The 21,839-nt window shown below is 37.0% G+C and overlaps 1 protein-coding gene across 11 annotated transcripts in view; it reads left to right on the top strand.

Annotated features, from left to right (window-relative positions):
- Positions 1–21,839, top strand: part of USP38 (ubiquitin specific peptidase 38) — a 68,582-nt gene that overhangs the window by 3,291 nt on the left and 43,452 nt on the right. For 2 of the 11 annotated variants that reach the window (XR_015699492.1, XM_087735646.1), the window contains exons 3-10: positions 4,148–4,277; positions 4,509–4,610; positions 7,397–7,555; positions 8,693–8,886; positions 9,445–9,538; positions 10,386–10,492; positions 11,595–12,945; positions 18,731–18,857. Coding sequence is in view for 8 of the 11 variants with exons in the window: in XM_087735646.1 (XP_087591772.1) it covers positions 4,148–4,277; positions 4,509–4,610; positions 7,397–7,555; positions 8,693–8,886; positions 9,445–9,538; positions 10,386–10,492; positions 11,595–12,945; positions 18,731–18,857 (2,264 nt within the window). In the remaining 3 variants the exon portion in view is untranslated. Of the gene's footprint in view, positions 1–4,147; positions 4,278–4,508; positions 4,611–7,396; positions 7,556–8,692; positions 8,887–9,444; positions 9,539–10,385; positions 10,493–11,594; positions 12,946–13,363; positions 13,528–13,623; positions 13,674–13,741; positions 13,761–14,324; positions 14,606–16,447; positions 16,687–18,730; positions 21,784–21,839 lie in introns of those variants that run through there. The other 9 variants (XR_015699494.1, XR_015699493.1, XM_087735649.1 and 6 more) reach the window with 9 other exon arrangements.

The raw sequence follows: 21,839 nt of genomic DNA, 5'->3' as shown, positions 1-21,839 counted from the left end.
GAGAAGAAGCAGTAGCATTAATATTGGAATCTGGGGTAAGACACATTCTTTAGGGACTTTGAAAGAATCTGCTTGACTGAACAGATTTTTAACAAAGCTGTGTACCCGGTCTAGAATCCAAAGCCGGGAAATTCAGAAGGATTTGTGCATGCTAATAACTTGCCAGTAATGTGCTAGTGATTAATTTTCATGTTAGTATAAGTTTAACATTTATGTTGTATTACCTGCTTCAACACAATGTGATCGTATAATTGTAGCTTTAGAATGGCTTCTCTGTATGCCTCTGCTTAGGGAAGTAATGTGGTGCTGAGCTTTGGGTATAACAGGAGCTGTTATTATCAACTAAGTGTTCTTTCTTAATACTAGATGTGTGGTGGGTTTTTTCCTCTTGTTTTTGAAAGGGCAGTGCAATCTTAGTTGCCTTGTTGATTCTTTGAAGTGATAACTTGATTTTAAAAGACTCTGCTACCGTTCCATGGAACTGACTTTCTGGGTATCCCCTGTTATTTTTGTTCGTAGATACTCTCATGTCAACACTGTATCCAGTTTCTTTTTCTACCTCTAGTAACCCTGTGCAGTAATTACTCTCTTCTGGCTTAGAGGAGTAATTGTACAGAGGATAATGTAACTGGAATGTCTGGAGCACCAAACGACAATGTTGTTATCAGGCTTGCATCATTCCCAGGAGATGCAGAACTCCAGGCACACCAAGGTCTCCTGATGAGAGTTGGTAGAGCTTTGGTGACTGCAAATTAGAGACCTTGTTGCTTACTTCCTAAGGATAACTTTCGTGATGCTGCAGAGTCTGTCTAAAGTTGACCACAGATTAGTAAATAATGTGTAATTAGAAGACTAATAAATTGAATCTGTTCAGTAGGGGGTTAATATAACACAGGTTCATATAAGAAAGGGTGCTTGCTTTTTGGCATCATTGAGCTGTTCTTAATTGGCGCAGCTGTTTCATGAAACCTTACCTGAAGCATTAGTGAGAAAAAGCAGAAAATTGTTGAATCTCTTCTGGGATATAGGACTACTTTAAGGGTCTACTTCAGAGGTCTCAAAGGAAGTTGACTGCCTATACTCAGTATCCCAATGCTTGTTTCCACTTTAACCCAAGTATCTTTGTTAAGAGAAACTTAAAATTTTACTAAAAAAACCTCCAGATGTGCCCAGGCCCTTTGCCCTGTTGGTAAAAATGTAAAATATTGTAAAAGATGTTAAATCTGGGGGGGGGAGTGCCTGGTAGTCTGAGTATCTTCTGTTGTTGTTGTTCTGGTTTTTTCTAATCTGAAGGATTTGCACCTGAGCTGCCAGATTCTTTGTCTGATGTGGCTAAGAAGATATTCTTGTGAAAAAAGTTACTGTCGTATGTTCCACAGATAAATTTTTTCTATCCAGAGATACCAGAAATACTGTCCTTGTTAGGCACATATAGGGATAGCAGACCTGCTCATTTTAGGGTGATATGAGGTGGAATGTCCTCTTGAGGCCTTTAAGGTTCTCCTAATGTGATCAAACACAAAAAACATCCTCTGTTTTTACTCATGATCATCATGTCCTATATTAATAACTGCCTTTGTATTAAAAATGCAGTCATTGATTGCAACAGAGCAGGAGCCAAGTAAAGGCAATGCAGAGAGGGTTTAGTAACCAAAATGTCTAATCTTCACCTACCAGGTCTCAGATTTGATGCTTTTTAGGACAGTCTCAAGCATGTCTGCAAGTTTACTTCTGTTTCCTCTTCTAGCTTTTGTTTCTGCTCTTAAGAGTATTGACTCTGCTTTTAAGAGCAGAAGCAGATTTTAAGGATGGGAATTCTATCCGTATCAGTTATACGGAGAATGAGACTTCTCTTTACAAGGTTAATCATACTGAAATGATAGCTGTTGTCCTGTTAGTAACAATGTTGAATGGTTTAGTAGTTAATTACACTGACTAGAGATGGCACAGGATGGCCCATCACATAACCAGAGCAATGGGATGGAACACGGGAAGCCCCATCTCCCACCCAAAAGCACTGTTTTTCACTTGGACTTTGAGTCAGTGTGGTGGAAAGTGCATGTAGTATAAAGATGGTAATCGGATATTTTTCGAACAGTGGTTCTAATATAGGGCTCTACAGAATACTCTTTACTTGTCTAAAAAGTTAATTAAGAAAACCAAATATATTGTTGTTAGGCTTAAATTTACTGTGCAGCTGTTTGTGCCGCTGCTGAAAAATACCAAGCCTACAAATTGGGAGGGGCAAGGTTTGAAGAAGATAGGGCTATGAGGTTTGGGACCTGTTTTTGGGTTAAGGTTAATTCTTTGCAGGTAAAAGCAGTTTTGGCCTACTTTTTTGATTCCCCGCTTTAGAAAGTATATGGAAAGGGTGCTCAGAATAAACATGTTTGAATTTAACATCTTGATGAAATGAGAGCTTTGTGTAAATTCAGAGCAGTGATTATGTTGCTATATTTTTTACCACTTTTTTTTGTACTAACATGGAAGCAACCCAGTAAGATCTGTGCTTGATTGTTAAAAAGGCAGTCCTAATGATTCCTTATTTTAGAGAAACCTTTGAATGTTACATGTGCAGATAGTACATAATTCTAAGATATATAAATTTTAGAATGTGTGTACTACACATTTTTCAGATCCAAATTGTAAACTCCCTGTAAATTTTAGGTTGTTTATGGTAATACAACATGCCGAGAATGCATCTCTGGTGTTGCTAAAGACACTGGTTTTCTTTTTAGTTTGGAATCTGAGAACCAAAACCCTGATTTCAGTCTGTTTGGAGCTCTTTTAATATCCAGGAAGAAAGTAGGGGCTGATAGTTTTGCTTCAGATTGATAAACACTAACTATGCCTATTTGTAGTGATAGTGACTGTTTATTAGGCTGGTTACTTGTAACCTGTTCAGTTCTGTGCTAGAATTTAGCCTCTTAAAATAATTAATCTGTATGAGGAGCTTTTTCAGAAAAGTAGTAAAGAAATATACTTCTAACTTCCTCTTTTCATCGAATTACAGAATAGAATCATAGTGTTATGTAGTTTGAGCGGAGCCTTTGGAAGTCATCTGGTCCAATCCTGCTTGAAGCAGGGCCAGCTTCAAAGTCAGGCATTGTTGCTCAGGGCCTTGTCCATTCAAGTTAAGAGCTTTCTGCAAGGATGGAGGTGCCTCAGCCTTACTGTATAACTTGATTCAATGCCTGACCACCCTTGTGAAAAATTTTTCCTTCCGCTTAATTAGCGGTGCCTCATCTGGTTTGAAGAAGGGGATCTTGCAGACAACTAATGAAAATCCAAAATATTGCCAAGTAAAATCTCAGAAGAACAAATTCTAAATTTCATGTTTTAGCTGGTAGTGCCTTACAATATCGTCTGTGTCCTAGAATTGCTTCAACTAATCTGCCTGTCTGCCTTAAGTACCAGTGTAAATTGTCTATTAATTTAGAAGGATAGAATACCCCTGTTTTCCGTTGCTGATATTTCACTATATTTTCTAGGCATAGCTAAAGTCCCTTCACTTTCCTTTTTCTTAGCTGTAGTGAAATTCTTCCTTTTGGTGCACATGTAGACCCCAGGCTGCTGATAGCTATTATGAGATCCTTATAAAACCTCCTGCAATATATGTAAAATTACTATATTTTACCTTTTTAACTGAGAGTATTTGAGTTGGCTTCCAGGAATGTAGTTCTAAGTTGAAGAGGCTTCCTCTTCAAATTTAAACTTTAATAGTTAGCTTTGGTCTGGTTTGGGGTAAAAGGTGTAGGAGGGGAGGTTTCCAGGTACTGGCACTTTTTCACCTTCAGTAGTAAGTTTTTACCACAAAAAAAGTTAGCTTAATGTCAATAAAACCAGGGTTCATATTCTTAAATAACAAGTAACAATAATACAATATTTATATGCTTACGTATTTCAGGGGGAGGGGTGTATTTACTTTTAATGTCTTAAATAGATCATTATTAATTACAGAGTTAAATGACTTGAGATATAATCAAAATTATTTTACTACTTACCTAACATTCTCACATTACTTCTTCTGAGTCTCTGTGTAAGTGTGTAACTATCTGGGTAATACAGAGAATCTTTTTGTTGAGGTTAGAATTAGTGGCATGTTGGTGGTTTTGTTTTGTTTTTTTATTTTTCATTAATCTTTCAGAATGATTGACTGGTTGTCCTGGCCTCTGGCTCAGCATGTGGAAACATGGGTGATTGCACTGCTGAAAGGACTGGCCGCAGTCCAGAAATTTACCATCCTCATTGATGTCACTCTACTTAAGATTGAATTGGTATGTTGGAAAAGAACATTCAAAATTGAAGGAGAGGGAAAGGAATTCGTAAGATGCTACGCAACTGCACAGCTGTTTTGTATTGCAGCAGATATTATCTTATTATTCTGCAAAGATTATGTAAATGTATCTATAGCTTTCAGTTGCATGTAATGATTCTGTCTGTTTCAAATGGTTGTGGATTTGGAGATCTGTTTACATTTTTACTGAAATAAATGTGGGTTTTTTTAGGTCTTTAATCGACTTTGGTTTCCTCTAGTGAGGCCTGGTGCCCTTGCTGTCCTTTCCCACATGTTACTTAGTTTTCAGCATTCTCCAGAAGCTTTTCATTTGGTAAGTTACTAAATAAATGGTTTTCAATTCTTTGAAATGTCATTCACGTGTGATTTCTAAAGTGGGTGTAAAGAGTCACAGAATTGATGCACTTGGATTTCCTCTTTGTTTCAAGGTTCCGGAATCAGATTTCTGTGGTTCACAGACCACTAGGCTTTCTAACTTCCAGGTTCAGCCACTTAATCTGTAACTGGAAACGAGCGTTGTTCTTCCTGGTATGTACGTATTTCTGGCACTAGTATCTGGGCACCGCATTCTATCTTTGACCATATGCTTCTGGAAATCCATTTTATGTGGTGTGAAGCCTACTGATAAAGTTGGGCTGCAAGCAGACTTTCAAGCACAACTATTTGGGGAAAAGAGATAACCAGTTATCTGCTAGAAATAACCTGGTCAGCCTGGATAGGTACGTGAGGCCAAGAAGTACTTCACTTAAAGCTACACTATCTATGTTTCAATGTACATATGGGCAAACTGAAGGATCCTATTTTTAATGGCCACTCTTCAAAATGCGGTTCACCAGTTAAAGTGGTAGATACTAGGGTATGATGGTGACTGCTTGTATTAGTACAGCAAGATGTATAGTGCCTTCCCTGTTCCCATACTCAGTATTTAGCTTAAAGTTTAAGTGAACTAAAGGTCTTTCAGACTTAACCATAGTAACAGCCTGGCACACTGTTTCTCTAAGCTGTCCCCAAGGCTCTTAGGCCTGAAGGGATCACAAACCCTTTGATTAGTGTCAGAGTAATTGCCTTATGCCTGTTACGCTGTTTTTTAGTGATAGAAGTCTGAAGTTTCTCTCCTCCCTCTGCTGCCCTGATCTGGGCTCAGGATAGAAATTTGAGTCACAAATGAAAGAGCCAAGTCGTCTTGAATATGCTCAAAACATAAATATTTCATATATTTACTGTCTTGCTTTTCTTCTTTGTTCCTGAGAGAGACAAAACATTCATGAGAAAAATGTAAACTATGAGAAGACTTATTCTAGAAATAGGCGTTTGCTTTAACAAGGAAAATTTCTACCATAGGCTGCATGCAGTACTGCATAAACATCTCTTTAGGACTTCATCGTGACCATTTTCCCTCCATTTTAAACAACCTTTTTCGCTGTCATTTTTTGAGCTACTGCTGTCATTTAGTATCCTGTAATATTTTCCTGCTCTTAAACTGCTTGTTTACTTTTTTATATAATAAATGATCTGAATGTAAAATGGTTACATGCACATTTGATAAATATAAATTTATTCTGCAGTGCATCTGAGTTAACATTCCCCTTCCCTATGCTTGAGCATTGTTAGCATAAATGACTTGGGTTTTTTGTAGAAGAGAAACACTCTGTCTTACACTTACGATGTGTACTATGGAATTCTAAAATCCACTGATGTATAAAATTTTAATTCAGCCTCAAGCCAGAAGTGATACTTCTGTATATATTCCAAGTGTAACTTTCAGTATTATGCAGCATGCTGTAAGTAAGAATTTGGCTCTCAGTTTGAGACAGCTGAGAACCTGTACTTTTTCTATTCTTCCCATGTGCTTTGTCTGTGCAAAATTATCATCTCGGATCTACTTTATACAAATCTCATTCTTGGAGCTCAATAGTTACTTTCTCATTGTTATGTACCCAGAGATATATAAAGTGAAAGAGGGAAGTTTTTATTGCAACTTTCACTATTGACTCTGTAGTACATTGAACACTTAATCTTGGTGTTTTCATTTTTAAACAGCGGATATCTTGCTTACCAAAAGAGTAGGGTTTGTTTCTCCAAGATGTAAAAATGTTCCTTATACTTAAGAGAACATGGCCCTGGCCGCTTTTACTTCAGTGTTTTGAAGTATATTAATTCTTCCTAAAATTATGATAGTCTTATAATTTCTGTTCTGTATTTCATGTCTTTACTACCAAACAATCTGTAAGCTAATTTGTGATGAGAAATGTTTCCATCCACTTCTTCCACAGTTAATCCATTTTGATCACTTGGAAATGGACGGACGTGTCTAAAATATTTTGTTTCTGACTGAGAAGTCTCTACTCTTTGGGACTGCATTGAAATAACTTTCTCTTGGTGTTTTAAGACTAATATAAAAAAAAGTCTCATGCATGTAAAAATACAGACTGAGCTGCACTGAAGAAGGGGAAGGAGATGGAGTAAACATTTCTGGTTTATAATCAATTTAAAATAGTAATGAATCTGAACTGATCATCAAACAGATTACCGTATCTGTGGTAAGCTTTTTTAGCTCGTAGTAAATTACTGTCTTGGTTTATTGAGCCTCGCTCCCTCACTAGGTGGAGCTATGGGCCAGTTTCCGTCTCGTATACTGAAAGCGCATAAATGCATTTATTGGCTTCAGATCTCCAAGCATTAGATTCTGTTTAAGGAAAATTGAGAGGTTTGTTTTAAAAACTGTATCCATTAAATTAGAACAGGATACTGCACTGCTAGTGGTGGCGCAAAAGCAAAATGTTTGCTGTTAATATCCTTAATAAGATGAGTACTTTGGACACTTGACCGTTAAAATCTTAACATGCATTTTCTAAGTTCATAAAGTTCCAAAACTTGATATGTGAGCTAAAGAGCGCTGAATAATTAATTGTGCTGCTTGAAAATTCTCATGAGTAGAGAGTAATGCATGTTTTTCAAGTCATTGTTTCTCAACCACTTCTTATTTAAGAACAAAAGGTCCCCTGTCATTTGGCATGTGTAAAACAGTGAAGTAGTTTGTGGAACAAAAAAACTGGAAAAATACAATTAACACCCTTTTTGTTTGCTTTTCCCATTCAGATTGTTCCACATGTGGTCAGTTTGGTTCACTCCTTCAAAAGAGATGGCTTACCTTCCAGTACAGCCTTTTTGATGCAGTTGACCGAGTTGATACACTGTATGATGTATCATTATTCAGGATTTCCAGAGCTCTATGAACCCATTCTGGAAGCTGTTAAGGTATATTAGGAATATTAAGAGGGTGGAATGTGTTTGTTTTGTTTTCCTAAATAGGAAAGCTATAATCCTGTAGATATAAATTCTTTAGAACTTTCTCTGGGAGAAAAGAGCTAGCTACATAATCTAAAGTCAATTCTAACTGTGTTTGGAATATGCTAGAAAAATTGTCCTGAGAGTGCATGATATAATTATAGCAGGCTTTAAGAAAAGCCTCAAATGAGATCCTTTATTAAAAGCTTGGTCTAATTTCTTAAGCCTCATGTACCTATTAATATACTGTTGTGAGGTTTATTCTAGGCATTTCATTTCAACCCAGGCTAGAAACTGTAACTCTTCACATATAAGTTCAGAGTACTGATAGAATTGAAGAGAAGTAGGTTCTGAGGAGTACTTGGCATGGTGTTAATTTCTGGCTGGCTCCAAAACACCATTGTTAAGCACTACATCTTAATATTGCAGTCAGTATTGCATGCCTGTGTGGGTAAAGGATGCTAGCCTATGCTGTTTCAAAGCAAAATTCAGCTTTTTTAGAAAAAATATTTAAGTGCATAATGCACTTAAAAATAAATTTTAAAAACCCTGAAAACAACACCCCAAAACAAATAAAGTTGAAAAAAATACAAAACCAAAAAAACCAAACCAAACAAACAAAAAAAAAACACAAAAAAAACCCACTCGGGTATTAGTGCCTGATTTTATAGCAGTAGTATTGCAGTTAAATGTTTTGACGCTTATAAAGCCCCTATCAATTTAATTCCAAGTATTCTGGACTTGATTCTTTTTCTTACATTTTGATTTGACAGAGCAGGAATGTATTTCTAGCAAAACAGAGGATGCTTTAGGGGTCTATTAAAGCTTGAAATTTGAGAGGTAGTTTCTGGTGGCAGAAAGGATTCTGTGAATATGCTGCTCAGAGGTGAAGACCAGCCCCTCGTTCCTGCAATTTTAGGCTTGGATAAAGAAACCTTTCAAGAAGAGGACTTGTTGGGGGGGCTTTTATTTTCTAAGCTATCAGGGGTAGCAACACCCTGAAGGAGAATACGGGAGCAAGTGAACGTTTAAGACTGCTGAATGGCAGGACCTATTATAAAAAGAAATACAAAAACCTACTAAGCGTGTTAAATGTTTCTCTTGTAGGATATGCCCAAACCTACTGAAGAGAAGATTAAGTTGATTCTCAATCAGAGTGCCTGGACTTCTCAATCCAGTTCTTTGCCATCTTGTTTATCTAGACTTTCTGGAAAATCTGAAACTGGGAAGACAGGTCTAATTAATCTAGGAAATACATGCTACATGAACAGTGTTATTCAGGCACTGTTTATGGCTACAGAGTAAGTCCTTTTCAACAGCTCTTTGCATTGCAAATTAACTATTGCAGTTGTTGCATTCTTGCTTTTCACAGGATATTATCATGTGCTGGGGTCTCAGCTTGCTAGAGCTGAGTGGGTTTCTTTGCACTCCGTTACTGATTGCACTGTTAAAAGTCCAGCTCTGTGCAACTGCAATTTTAGCCATTAAAAATCCTGATTCTTCTGTCCAGTGTCAAACGACAAGTCCCTTTTTCCTCACTGTCCTTGTTCCCTTCAGTATTGTAAAAGTTTATGGTGATGCTTCTGTTATAATCCGGAAGCTATTGAAAAAAACCACTTGTCTATAGCCCATTCTCACACATTTAAATGTTTAAAGAAATTGGGTTTTTGCAGTATTAGTTCCTGCTGTACAGTAGTTTTGCATCTGCACTAGAACAGAATCCAGATATTAAAGGGGAGTGTTACATGTTTTGCTTTCTTTCAAACTGAAGTAATACCCTGAGCTGGAATGATAACTGCATTGTTAGAAATCTAGCAAGGAAGCTAATGTCCATCTCTCTTTTTTTTTTTTTTTTTCAGTTTCAGAAGACATGTTTTATCTCTGAATCTAAATGGGTGTAATTCACTAATGAGGAAATTACAGCATCTTTTTGCCTTTTTGGCCCATACCCAGGTATGTCAGTTTATTTCATCTGCTGCTTTTAAGCCTAGATCAATATACCAAAATTTAGGAACAAACATGATTCCATGGGAGTCCTCTTGAGTATATTAAAAATATGATAGATTTGTAGGGGAATGAATTTAATTTGCCTCCAAATGTTCAGATGGTGGGGATGGACTTAGAGAAATCTGTATTTCATAAGTAGAATATCTTGACATTGTGGTGTTTTTATAAATGGGCAGTAACAGGTTTTCTTTAAGAAGCCAAAATGAAAAAATTCAATTAAGACCTGACTTAATATACAAGTTGGCTTTATGTAACTTTCTGGATAAACTGTGACTTTCTGCAGTGATTTTTACACTAAATTTTATTGTAGTTCAAATTCTAAAGTGAACTTTATTAAATGTTCAGGATATTTTGCTAGTGCTAGAAAGACATAAGACACTTTTGTTCTCTGATTAATAACAGTAAACTTGTTGTGAGGGGTATGAGGCTGGATCACCTTAAAAATAAATTGGTACTTATGAAATACTGGTGGTGTTCTGAAGAAACATTTTTTTAAGCTTGCCAGCAAGAACAGTAACTGCTGTTATGCATAACATCTGGTTTACACTCACTACACATTTAATATTTGCCTGCAGGATCCACTGCTTTTATCTTTGTACTCGAGTTGATTGCTACAAAATTAATGGCTCTTTTCCTATGATTTAGTAGTTTAAATGTTTATGTGCACCATGTGTTTCATACAGTTCCTCTAGAATAGCGTAGTACAAAGTTCAGTGGTCAGTATCAAAATAACATAACCAATTTTTTAAGTAGTTCTTATGTAACCTTGTCTGTCCCTCTCTTATGTGAACAGAGGGAGGCATATGCTCCTAGAATTTTCTTTGAGGCTTCCAGACCACCATGGTTCACCCCTCGATCCCAGCAGGATTGCTCGGAATATCTCAGATTCCTGCTAGACAGGTACAGTTACTGTGCCATTATTGGGAATGAATCTGCAGTCTCATCACGTAATGTTGAACTCTTAGGAGCAGTCATGTAACAGTTCCATTGCATGAGTGGGGACCAGGAATTCTGGGCCTCGTTCTTGGCTGTCTCTGGTTTTCTGTATGGTCTACGAAACACTTTTCTTCATGGGTTTAATCTGTGGTAAAGTCTGGATACCATCTTGTATCCACATCATTTAAAGCAGGTTATAGTGGTAGTAATGTTCCATTTTTACAAATCTAAACTTGGGTGTTATGTTAGAGTCATGGTCCCGTTGTAAAATTTATGTGGTTGCTGAAAGCAGTTTAGTCGTGCATCTGGAATTTCATGTTGGTGGAGACAGCTATATTTCATACAGGTCAGATAAGTCATGAAGAGATGTACATGCATTTGTAACCAGTTTAATAAACACGCAAATTAACTGTGGCACAGATAAAACAAGACTGCCTAGATTTATTAGTAGCCCTCTTTTAATTTTAGCTTGCTGAGATGTGGCTTAAGCAATATTGCTTTATGACACATTCCACTTCTGGAGAAGTTTATCTCAATAGTGAAATAGTGTTCTTCCCGCCACCCCATCTTGGGTTTCTTTTTTGGTTTGGTTTTTTCTTGCTGTAGTTTCTTAACTTTCTTGGCTACAAAATCCTGACCTTTTCTTTGGAAATAGTCTGGCACTAGATAAATAGCTACTTGTTCTCTTACAAAATCTGACATACAGAACCAGTCAACTGGAGAACTGGTTTATTAAGATAATGTAATGGTAAATAATAAAAACTTTGTTATGTTTTTTAATATTTGCCAGTTCTCTCAGTATATGCATTGTGTTCTGTTATATATAATGAAACCCACATTAAATACATCTGTGCTTCTCTCATACTCTGTTTTGGATAGTACTGGCCTGTATGGTTCTGCTTGCTTATAGAAAAAAATAACAAAAAGCTTTTTTTAATGTAAGACATTTCTAGCGACTTAACCATTTATATTTTTTAGCATAACTGGAAAGAAAGTCTGAAATGGTGCAGCAGTATCTGTTTGGAAAATAGCCCAGCTACTTGGATTTATTTTTCTTTGTCTTCAGGCTGCATGAAGAAGAGAGAACCTTGAAAGCACTGTCTTCAGCAAAGACTTCTGAAAGTATAATGAATGAAGAGTCCCAGACACAAGAACCTGCCCATAAAGCACAAGTGTTTGCTGAAGCACCTTGTAGGGGAAGTGAAGAAAGAACTCTGATAGAGAAGATGTTTGGAGGAAAATTGAAGACTACTATATGCTGTTTGAACTGCAAAAGTATGTCTCAAAAGGAAGAAGCTTTCACAGATCTCTCTCTGGCTTTCTGTCCTCCGACTTCCTTGGAGAACGTTGGCCCAAAATCTATGGAACGTTCTGAAGTGAAAGATGACTACGTGGTGCAAACTGATATTTTAGCAGCTAGTCCTGCTGGAGAAACACCTCTCAATAATTTGGAAGTAAATGGTGGATGTGACACAGTGATGAGTGAAGGAACCATAAAAGATATTTCTACTGAGCCAAACTCTGAGAATACTACAAATTCTGAACTCAACAAAGTTCAAGATAATAGGGATATGTCTCAGGGGCTAGTAGGTAAAAACACCCTGTCAGTTACAGACTTACTGAATTATTTTCTGGCACCTGAGATCCTCAGTGGAGACAATAAGTATTATTGTGAAAAGTGTGCCTCTCTACAGAATGCTGAGAAAACTATGCAAATCATTGAGGAACCGGAATACCTCATTCTCACTCTTCTGAGATTTTCATATGATCCAAAGTGTCATATAAGGCGCAAAATCTTGGACAATGTGTCTCTGCCACTTGTTTTGGAACTGCCTGTCAAAAGAGCAACATCCCCCCTAGCTGTAGTTTCGGCAGGTTGGTCTGTTGGTGTTGAGATTTCTGATATTGGAGAAAATCTTGCTAAAAAACTGAAGCCCTCAGGTGCCGATGAAGTGACCTGCCCACAATTGGTGCCCTACACGTTAAGCTCTGTGGTGGTGCATTCTGGTGTATCCTCTGAAAGTGGACATTATTATTCATATGCTAGAAATGTTACTGGGTCAGGGCCTTCAGGACTCTGCCACCAGTCTACGGCTCTTCCTTTAGTTTTTCCTCAGGATAAGTTGTTGACAGAGGAGAGTCCTTGTACTGTTGTAGAAAATGAACTGGACACTGAGATGCCAAGAGAATGGTTTCTGTTCAATGACAGCAGAGTGACATTTACCTCATTTCAGTCAGTCCAGAAAATTACCAGTAGATTTCCAAAGGACACTGCTTATGTTCTGTTTTACAAAAAACAAAATAGCACCTGTGGCTTCAACACCAATTCGTCAAATGGACTCTGGGTAAATGGAGACCCTCCCCTACAAAAAGACCTCATGGATGCAATTACAAAAGATAACAAACTGTACTTGCAGGTAAGACGGAAATTGTATATGAAGAGCGGTCTCCGTAAAACTCACAAGAGACAGTCTAAAAGAAGTTAGCTTTTAAATATTCTGGCGTATTAACCTTATAAATCACCAATCTTGCTTCCATCTTGATGTTGCTAGACAGGTTTCCTAGTAAGGTTGTCACCGTTAGATGGGAAGTGTCAAGAAAAATGGCTTAAACTCATTTTGGTTTAAATTTTTAGTGGAGATGCTCGCATAGGTTGTTTAACGACCTGTAATTCTATACAGGAGAGGCTTTTCAAATTGTTCTAATTTTCATTGCCTTTAATAAATTACAAGAGTAGATAAAGTATACTTAAAAACTTCCTAGTGGCATTCTTACTAGCCCATTTTCATTTGGAGTGAAGTTTTATTTATACAACTGTGCTTACCTAAATGCTAGAACCACTAAAATGAAGACCAGATGCTAGTGACTAGATTCTGCTTTCCCTTCGCTGCCTGTTCTGCCTCTCTCTGTGGGACCAGCACTGCCAGCCGCACATTCCCTGTGCTCAGAGAATTTCACCTAGCTGTAGTCGCCTCCTTGATTGCTGTTACAAAAAACACTGTTCTCCACATTTTGGTATGGTTTGCTTTGAGCATTGCTGCTACGTTTGGACGCTGTAACAGTAAAAATGTGTTTTACCGTGTGCTCTTTGACAGGTTAAGCTGTTCCTGTATGAATATGGGCCTGCTCAAATTAGAAAAACTAGGTAAAATCAAGTTAGAAAAGAACAGCTGAATCTCACTGTGGAAAATGAGTTCAAATTAGAAAAACTAGGTAAAATCAAGTTAGAAAAGAACAGCTGAATCTCACTGTGGAAAATCAGTTAAAATAGCTGCAGGTATTTTACAAACATAAACAAAAGAACTGAGAGTTTAAATTGCAACTCTGCTGCTGTTTTCAGGCTCTGTGGTTAAAGCGTTTGTTTAAATGCCACCTCTCCTCTTGACTGTACAGAGTAGCACAAAACATGGCTTCTTTAGCAGCAATCTCGGATCATGGAATAGTTTGGGTTGGAAGGGACCTTTAAAGGTCATCTAGTCCACCCCCCTGCAATGGGCAGGGCTATCTTCAACTAGATCAGGTTGCTTAGAGCCCCGTCCAGCCTGACCTTGAATGTTTCTAGGGATGGGGTGTCTACCACCTCTTTGGGCAACCTGTTCCAGTGTTTTACCACCCTCATGGTAAAAAATTTCTTCCTTATGTCTAGTCTAAATCTACCCTCCTTTAGTTTAAAACCATTATCCCCTGTGCTGTCGCAACAGGCCCTGCTAAAAAGTTTGTCCCCAGCTATCTTCCAAGCCCCCTTTAAGTACTGAAAGGCCGCAGTAAGGTCTCCTCGGAGCCTTCTCTTCTCCAGGCTGAACAACCAGGGACACCAGCCGTGGAACCATGTATTAATAAATTGAGTCCGTCTGTTTCCCTCCTCTCAGAAGGGAGTCGCCTAGAACTATAACCTATCTTTTCTTCCTCGTGGAGGTGGTTGTGAAGGCCTTTTCTTGGCAACACCCCTGGTGTGGATGGACCATCATCCACATCACCCATTGACTGGCCTCCCACATCCAGAGCCTCGTACCTGTTGTATAGAGGCACCTGGGAAGGCAAGGTGCTGGCCACCCTGAGCGTGGACTTGCCTCCAAGGTAATGTCATGTTTTTCAGTCAGAATTGTTGTGACTTCCATTGATGCATGAATACTTTAGTTGTGAAATTTGAGACTGGAAGCCAGATTATTTTTTATTTTAGGTATATAATTACAGCAGCATCTAGGTAATTGGAAAGAAAATCAGTTTTAAGAACACAGCCTGAAGACAAGTAGCACAACAACTACAGTGATATTGTAACCTTCATATAAAGCCAAACACTTAAAGGAGAAACAGTGTCACCCACATAGAATATAAATCCTAGTAACCGTTCTTATTTGTGTGTTTTCCTGTTGAATCCAATGCTTGCAGTCGCATATTTCAGTGTTATCGACAGGACAGGTGATTACCTGAGTATGCATAGCAGAGGCTTTCTTCAAATCTGAAGAGAGATTTTAGCCATATGGAACAAGGAACATTATCAGGATATTGAGGAAAAAAAATTGTTAAATAATGAGGTTGTTCTTAAATATGTTTCTCTGAATTAACATTTTCAAGACCATTTTGATACAATTTCTGGAATACACGAAGAAGTTAGTTACTTTAAGCTTTTTTAATACTGCTGTGCTCCTAGAACCAGTGAAAAATCAGTGTGATTTTATAAAAGTTAGTCACTTGGTGCGTATACACAAATACTGATTTTTTGATAATCTTCTGGACTAAAGCTTTCTCTACAGAACACATAGCTGAAGTTACATAAAGCGTACCGTCATTTTCTTTTATAGCTTAAAGGTGAAAGCCAAGTTAGTAGTTTCTTGAAAACCTTTCCTTTCCAATTAAAAAAAAAAGGAAATAGTCTTCTCAAAATGAGAAAAAAATATTTTCCAAGTATATAGTTCTTGTTTGGGTTTTAGTTGTTTTGGGTTTTTTGTTCAATTTATGAATCTTTTACCCACCTTTCAATTTTGGATTCTTCAGTATTGGCTTTCTTTGTACTGCTCTACTAATCTCAGAGTTGAGATCCTGTCATTTTTTTTCAGTTTAAATGAGGCTGATTAGAAATGCTCGGTTATTGTTTTTCTCTAATATGAATATTGTGATTCACTGAATTACTGTATTTTTGAGAAGTCACATTTCACTGTTGTTCAGAGTTCTAAACTAGTATTTTTCTGCTAAGTGAAGAATATACTTTTCTGTCTTGAGAAAGCCTTTACTTTTTAGAAGAAACGTTCCAAAGAATCTGTAGCTTACTGCTTTTGTTTTACTATTGCATACCCGTTTACCACATGGTAAACTAAAATGTTTTCACTTTAAATAACAAAACCTGCAATATGGGTAGCTCCCACTCCAGTTAAAACAAATTAAAAATCCCATTCTGGCAACAAGTGGAAAGCAGGGGTGGATGCTTTGCATAATTCTCAGTCCAGAGAACTGTATTGACTATCAAGTTTTACTTACCTGGTTTAGTATTTGTTGGGATAAATATAATCAGCCTGAAAACATTCAACATTTCTTTAGAAACAAGGATATTTCTTGGAAAAAATGCCAGTGCCGTATGCTACGCTAGAACGATTTAATGTAGGTTAATATTCATCAAGTCAATATATGCCTTGAGAGAAGGGAGAAATGTGCTCATTTAGCACAAACTACCAAACAGGAATAAAGCATGAAAGATCTTAAACTGCTAAATAATTTAACTTTTAGCACTGAAGACACAAATAGTGTGTGGTTTTTAATGCTAATACTCTGTCAAGAAACTTTAGTAATTGATAATTGGATCACTGCTCCGTATTTCTCTTGTGTGTCCATATATAGAGGGATACCTTCTGTCCATTATAGAAAATGTTTTGTACATGGTGGCAGTGAAGCTAAGATTATGACTGAGGTTTATTCTGTTCTCAGTGTTTGCTTCTGAACAGTATTTCTAAGTGGTTGACAAAAGCCGTGCTTGCATCTCACTTACACTCTGTACCAAACGTGATGCATGCCTCTAGAGCTGTGAGAGTCATCCCTTGCACACAAGTCACGTGCAAGGTATGTCGCTGTTCGTAGTAGCGCTTCTCCTGGCAGCTTGTCCCCTCTCTGTGAGGAAGCCTAGTGACAGCAGAACAAGCATACTGTTGCTCACAGTGTTGTGAAAGGTATGTAATAGAAGACACACATAAAGTAATTTAGCTGCATAGCAATGCCAAAACCTCATGCTATTCAGTAACTGCAGTAAGGCAAATTAAAATAAATCGTGTTTCTAGCTAAATCTGGCAAAAAAAAATCTTAGCTGTAAGTCTAGTGTTCTTTTTGTCTACAATTTTAAGTTTTCTGTTTAGCATAATCTGCAAATCTATTGTTGATGCTTATATTCTTTTGTAGTACAGTTTGTTAGGTAAAACTCAGCTGCTGGGGTCTAAGAGGTATAAAGCTGCCAGAAAACAGTTCCCTGGAAAGAGGAGAAGAGGAAAGAGAGAGGGAGAAAGGAAAACCGTTTTTGGTTTGGTACTGTGCTGCATTAAAACAAACATTTTTCTGAAATATTTCACACACACAAAAAAAAACCAGCCTAGGTACAGTGTAGGGAGTCTCCCACTGTTTGGTTTTGAGAAGAAATTCTGTTCTAAGCTAAACAGTTTTGCAGTGTAGTTTTTCAACTAAACAGGCTATTTGTACAAGGCCTGCTATTTTAATCAAAATTTTCTGTTGATACCTGGTACTAGAAGCGAGTTCTTCATTTTCTCTTGTTATTCCTAGTAAGTTTACTTAGTTTTTGATGTGTCTTATAGTTAGCAGATACATAAAAATCCATGTAATGCTGGCGATGGCATAATACTGTCTTTCAGGAATATGGCCAGCATATCTATGTAGACAATGTCCTCCAAATACCTTTTATATAACTTTGGAAATGAGCATGCGTTTCAGTCCTTAGTAGTGTAAAATAGTTTCAAACTTAGGCTGTGTTTTTCTAAGAGGGCAGAGTAATTTAAACCCACAAGTACTATTTTTAGCACCTGTGAAAGTACATGGACAAGACTAAGTTTAGTGCTTTCATGGTAGTATAATGCAAACAGTCTTCCAGGTTCTTGGCTCTGTTCCTTGCTTCCATCAGGAGGTAGAAGAGAAAAGGAACAATTCAAGGTGACCCATGTGATTATTAAAACCCTGTTAAAGTTTCCTCCCATTGCCTTTAGGGAGGTGTGTAGTGACGAAGTGTCATGTGAAGGAGGCTATCGGTATGAGCCTTAGCACCTGAGTACTTTTGTTTCCTAAAGAAATGAAGCTTGTACAGGTCTGCTGTCTTTTTCTTGTCAGTCTTCCAGAGCCCAACACCTGCCTTCCCTCCCTCAATTTTTGAAGCTCTTGGCCAGTTTGAGAAAGGGATACTAAAGACAAATTACTGCAAGGTTTGTGAAACTAGTTGGCCAGAGACAAAATAGTGTATAATACCTCTACTGAGAGAAAAGCCTGTGCTCACCCCCTTCTTAGATGTCTAAGAAGCCACAGGGGCATTCAGCTGAAAAAGCAGCTGACAGGAGGCTGTGCTTTCTTGTTCCTACTGCTTGGGCAGGTATTTTTTCCAGCAGCTGACTCTGATTTTATGGAGTGCTTGAGAGATCCTGAGACTTACTAATGTTAAAACAGAGTTAGCATAGCAATAACACTAGGAAGTTAAAAAACTGCACTGAATGGAAACTAAATAGCTTGTCCATTTTTTTGCCTTTTATCCGAGTATGTTGTTACTCTATGTAGTTGATTGAGTGGAATAAGAAAGTGTCTTTTAAATAATTAACATTGATTTAATGGTCTTACCTTTCTACTTGGCAACCAAGAACAAGGGCATCTTAAAATTACTAGGATGAAAATTCATGTGACACATATATCAAAAACTAATGTTTTCTTAGCTTTTGATCAGTAGTCTAATTCTTTAGTAACATCCCACATTGCTATAAAATATGGTTTTAACATAAATGGATTTAATTCTGATTCACGTACACTTACTGATGTTCAACAAAATTGTACATCTTGGATTGGCTGTGGATGTTCAACTTGAAGTTCAACAAAGCCAGTCAGACTTAGGAGTCCAGAAGTTAGAGATGTTGCTTTAAAAGCTGTTTCAAAATTTATTACAAATAAGCTCCTTCAAGGACGTAGGTGTTTTGGTTTTTTTTTTTAATTTTCTTTATTCTTTTATTTTAGGAGCAAGAGCTTAGTGCTCGAACACAAGCACTTCAAGCTGCCACAGCCTCGTGCTCTTTCCGACCCAATGGATTTGATGACAACGACCCCCCAGGAAGTTGTGGACCCACAGGTGGAGGAGGAGGGGGTGGGTTCAGTACTGTTGGTAGATTAGTCTTTTGACTATGAAAACAACCTGGAATACACTGGTTCCAAAGCAGCCCAGTACTGCTGAGGACAACTAAAATATTGAACTTTGTCAGATATTGTACCAAGTTTTGAGACTTGATCCTTGTTCAAAAGCAAATGTTGGGGTGTTTTTGGTTATGTTTTATTTGAAATAAATAAGTGCATAATGGAAAAAAAACTACCTCTTAAAAATTCAGTTGCTTTTATAGTAAGATATGCTTGCCCAAAAGACAGAAAATGGAGATTTTTAAGTAGTTGCTAATGACACTGCATTAAACCGAACAAACGCGCTTACATCAGTTTCTATTGTCCTCATCCACTGAATGAAGAAAGTTCATTTTTTACTCTCATGGTATTGCTTTATGTGGAAATCCTTTCAGATGGGCTAAACTGCATACGTAGTCTCTCACCCCCATCTTATTTTGAAATCCAGTACCTTTATGGATTTCCAGAGATGATGCAATTTGTAATGAAGGCAATAACTTAAATGTGACATGATACAGTACTTTCCAGATTAAAAATTATTCAATATATTTCCAGTGTAAATGTAAAGAAGAAAAAATAATTTATAAATATTTGCTAAGTTGTTTTCCAAAAAAGTGCATGTTCTGTAGGAACAATGTTTTTAAACAGAAATTGTTAACTTTGTAGCATTTCTAATTGTTTTGAGGATTTTAAAATTATTTCAGGGGATATATCTGCTGTGTATTGGGAAAGAAGAGATTCTGTATGTGCCTTGAAGTACTGTAACTTAAACTTTCTGAGGCTGCAGAAATGGGGAAAGATGTGTTAGTAGTCAATTATTTTTTTGTCAGTATTAGAAATCAATACATTTATAGAAAGCTATTAGGTTTCCAGAAGTAAAAATCTGGTAGTTTGAAATGCAGTAAATGTGTTGCCCATTATTTTTTTGATTAAAAAAAATAAATACCTAGTGATCTATAACTCTCATGGCCTGCATTGCTAAGAAAAAGCTGGTCATAAATACTGAGCTATGTTTGTGAAGTCACAGAAAGGCTACATGTATTGATCCTTGCTGAGGATCTATGCTTCTAAGAGTCCTTTGAACTTTTGCCTTCTGATTTTGCTTGTAGTGAGAAACTTCTGGTGAGTTCAGGTTCTAACTGTCTGCAGATGACCAATATGATGCTGTCTGTGGAGCAGTGTTTGTTTGCTTGTTAGGCCAGCAGAGGTTGAGGATCCATTCTTTTAGTCTTGGCAGAAATAGCAACTTTGTTTTTGATGTGCAATGAGGATAACAGAAGTAAAGGAGTTATACTCCTTGAATCTGGTGATTAATTCTTAACTTGAATAATCTTAGAGTGAAGTGTAAATTTATTTAAAGTATTTTTACAAAATTCTGCACTGTTTTACTGTGTTTTTATATTCTACTAGGTGACAAAGTGCATCCTTAAAAAGCATGCAGACCTGGCAGGTGTTAGCTTAACTGTATAAAATAAAAAAAATTTCTTAGAATATGCCTTTAAAAAGCATAAAGTAAGTTGAGAACGTTAAACCTTGTTCATAGGATATCAAATACGCGGAGTTTAGTCTGAAAGGTAACTTAGCTTGCAAGCTATTTTTATATTATCACTAAAACTATGCTATTTGCTCTGCTATAGGTTCATATTTTACTGCTCAAGAAAGCTAGAGCAGCTCACTTTCATTTTTTAATAGTTTCCAAGCTTTGTTTTGACCGTTTGTAGTACCTCGGCTTTGACTTAAGCTTTCATTGCTATCTCAGTGGTCGGTCTCTGAAGCAGGGGTTCGGCTGTGGAAATGTGGAATGTTATGAGACTAGTGCGAGGAACGTTCTCATTTTGTTGTGCTTGGATGAGGTTTTCTTGAAAGCTCACTTTGCCTTGAAATTCTGTAACTTTCGGTCTGAGAGGGTTTTTTATTTCCTTTTAGCCTTCTCTGCCAGTTAGCTCTGGTTTTAAAATGTTTTGTATGACAGGTTAATTTGGCTTTTCTCTCCCAAATTATGAGGACACACTAAAAAGCTGTCTACTGTTTGCATTACAATGGGAGTATTTTGTCTCTCTGTATCAATTTACTGTTCATTTTAAAACACTAGTAAGTAGAAGCAGGGAGAAGTGTTTTTACTCTATGTGAAATCATAATTTTGTAAAGGTCAGTTTTGGTTTTATGTTCTCACAGTAAAAATACAAATTATGTAGCCTACCTAAAAATAATGTGCAGTATGAATTTTGTATACCTATTGTATTATATTTATTTCATGAGCTCTTAGAAGGCTTTCTACACCCTTGTTTGCCTGTTCTAAATTAGGTATTAAATATGGAAATTTTATATATGAGTAATGCCAATAGGGTTGGATCTCCTTAGGTATAAAATGATGGTATGTCTCAAACTGAAAAGAACCTCTTTCTCTCCCCTTGTTGACTTCTGTGGACGCAGTTACTTTGGGTTTTACAAATAGATTTTGAAATTCAGAATACCTATTTGCTAGTCTGCTTGCTGACCTGACAACCATCATAGGCCAATTCATACCTGACTTGGAAGGTTTCAATAAAACTACTGAAAGTGGAGAAGTATTTGACACTCTAAAATGTACACCTTTTTTCATTGTTTATAGTAATGGTGTTGCATGCTCCTATCTTCTGGACATAATATGAGAGAACAATGTACATACGGTACTTTGATTTCTGTTGCCTGTGAATGAATGCTGGATGGTTTGTTTATTGACCTTTTTGGCTCCATGCTTGATTTGTTTTCTGTCTAAGTTGAATCAGGAGAGGGATACAAAATACATAATACTGTTTCTGAAGCTTAGGTTTTTTGTTGTTTCCTTTCATGAAGGATCCACTGTTGCACCAAGCTCAAGGGTGGTATGTCTTTTAAAATCATATTTCCTTTTAACAAGACAGATTGTGTTTTGGTCTTTGTTTTAATGGTCAGTAGAGTTGTATTAACTTTCTTG

Source organism: Nipponia nippon, unplaced genomic scaffold (assembly GCF_047370975.1).
Source record: "Nipponia nippon isolate SJK-2023a ecotype South Korea unplaced genomic scaffold, ASM4737097v1 scaffold_6, whole genome shotgun sequence".
Lineage (NCBI taxonomy): Eukaryota > Metazoa > Chordata > Aves > Pelecaniformes > Threskiornithidae > Nipponia > Nipponia nippon.
This window is presented reverse-complemented; position numbering and strand designations above follow the sequence as displayed.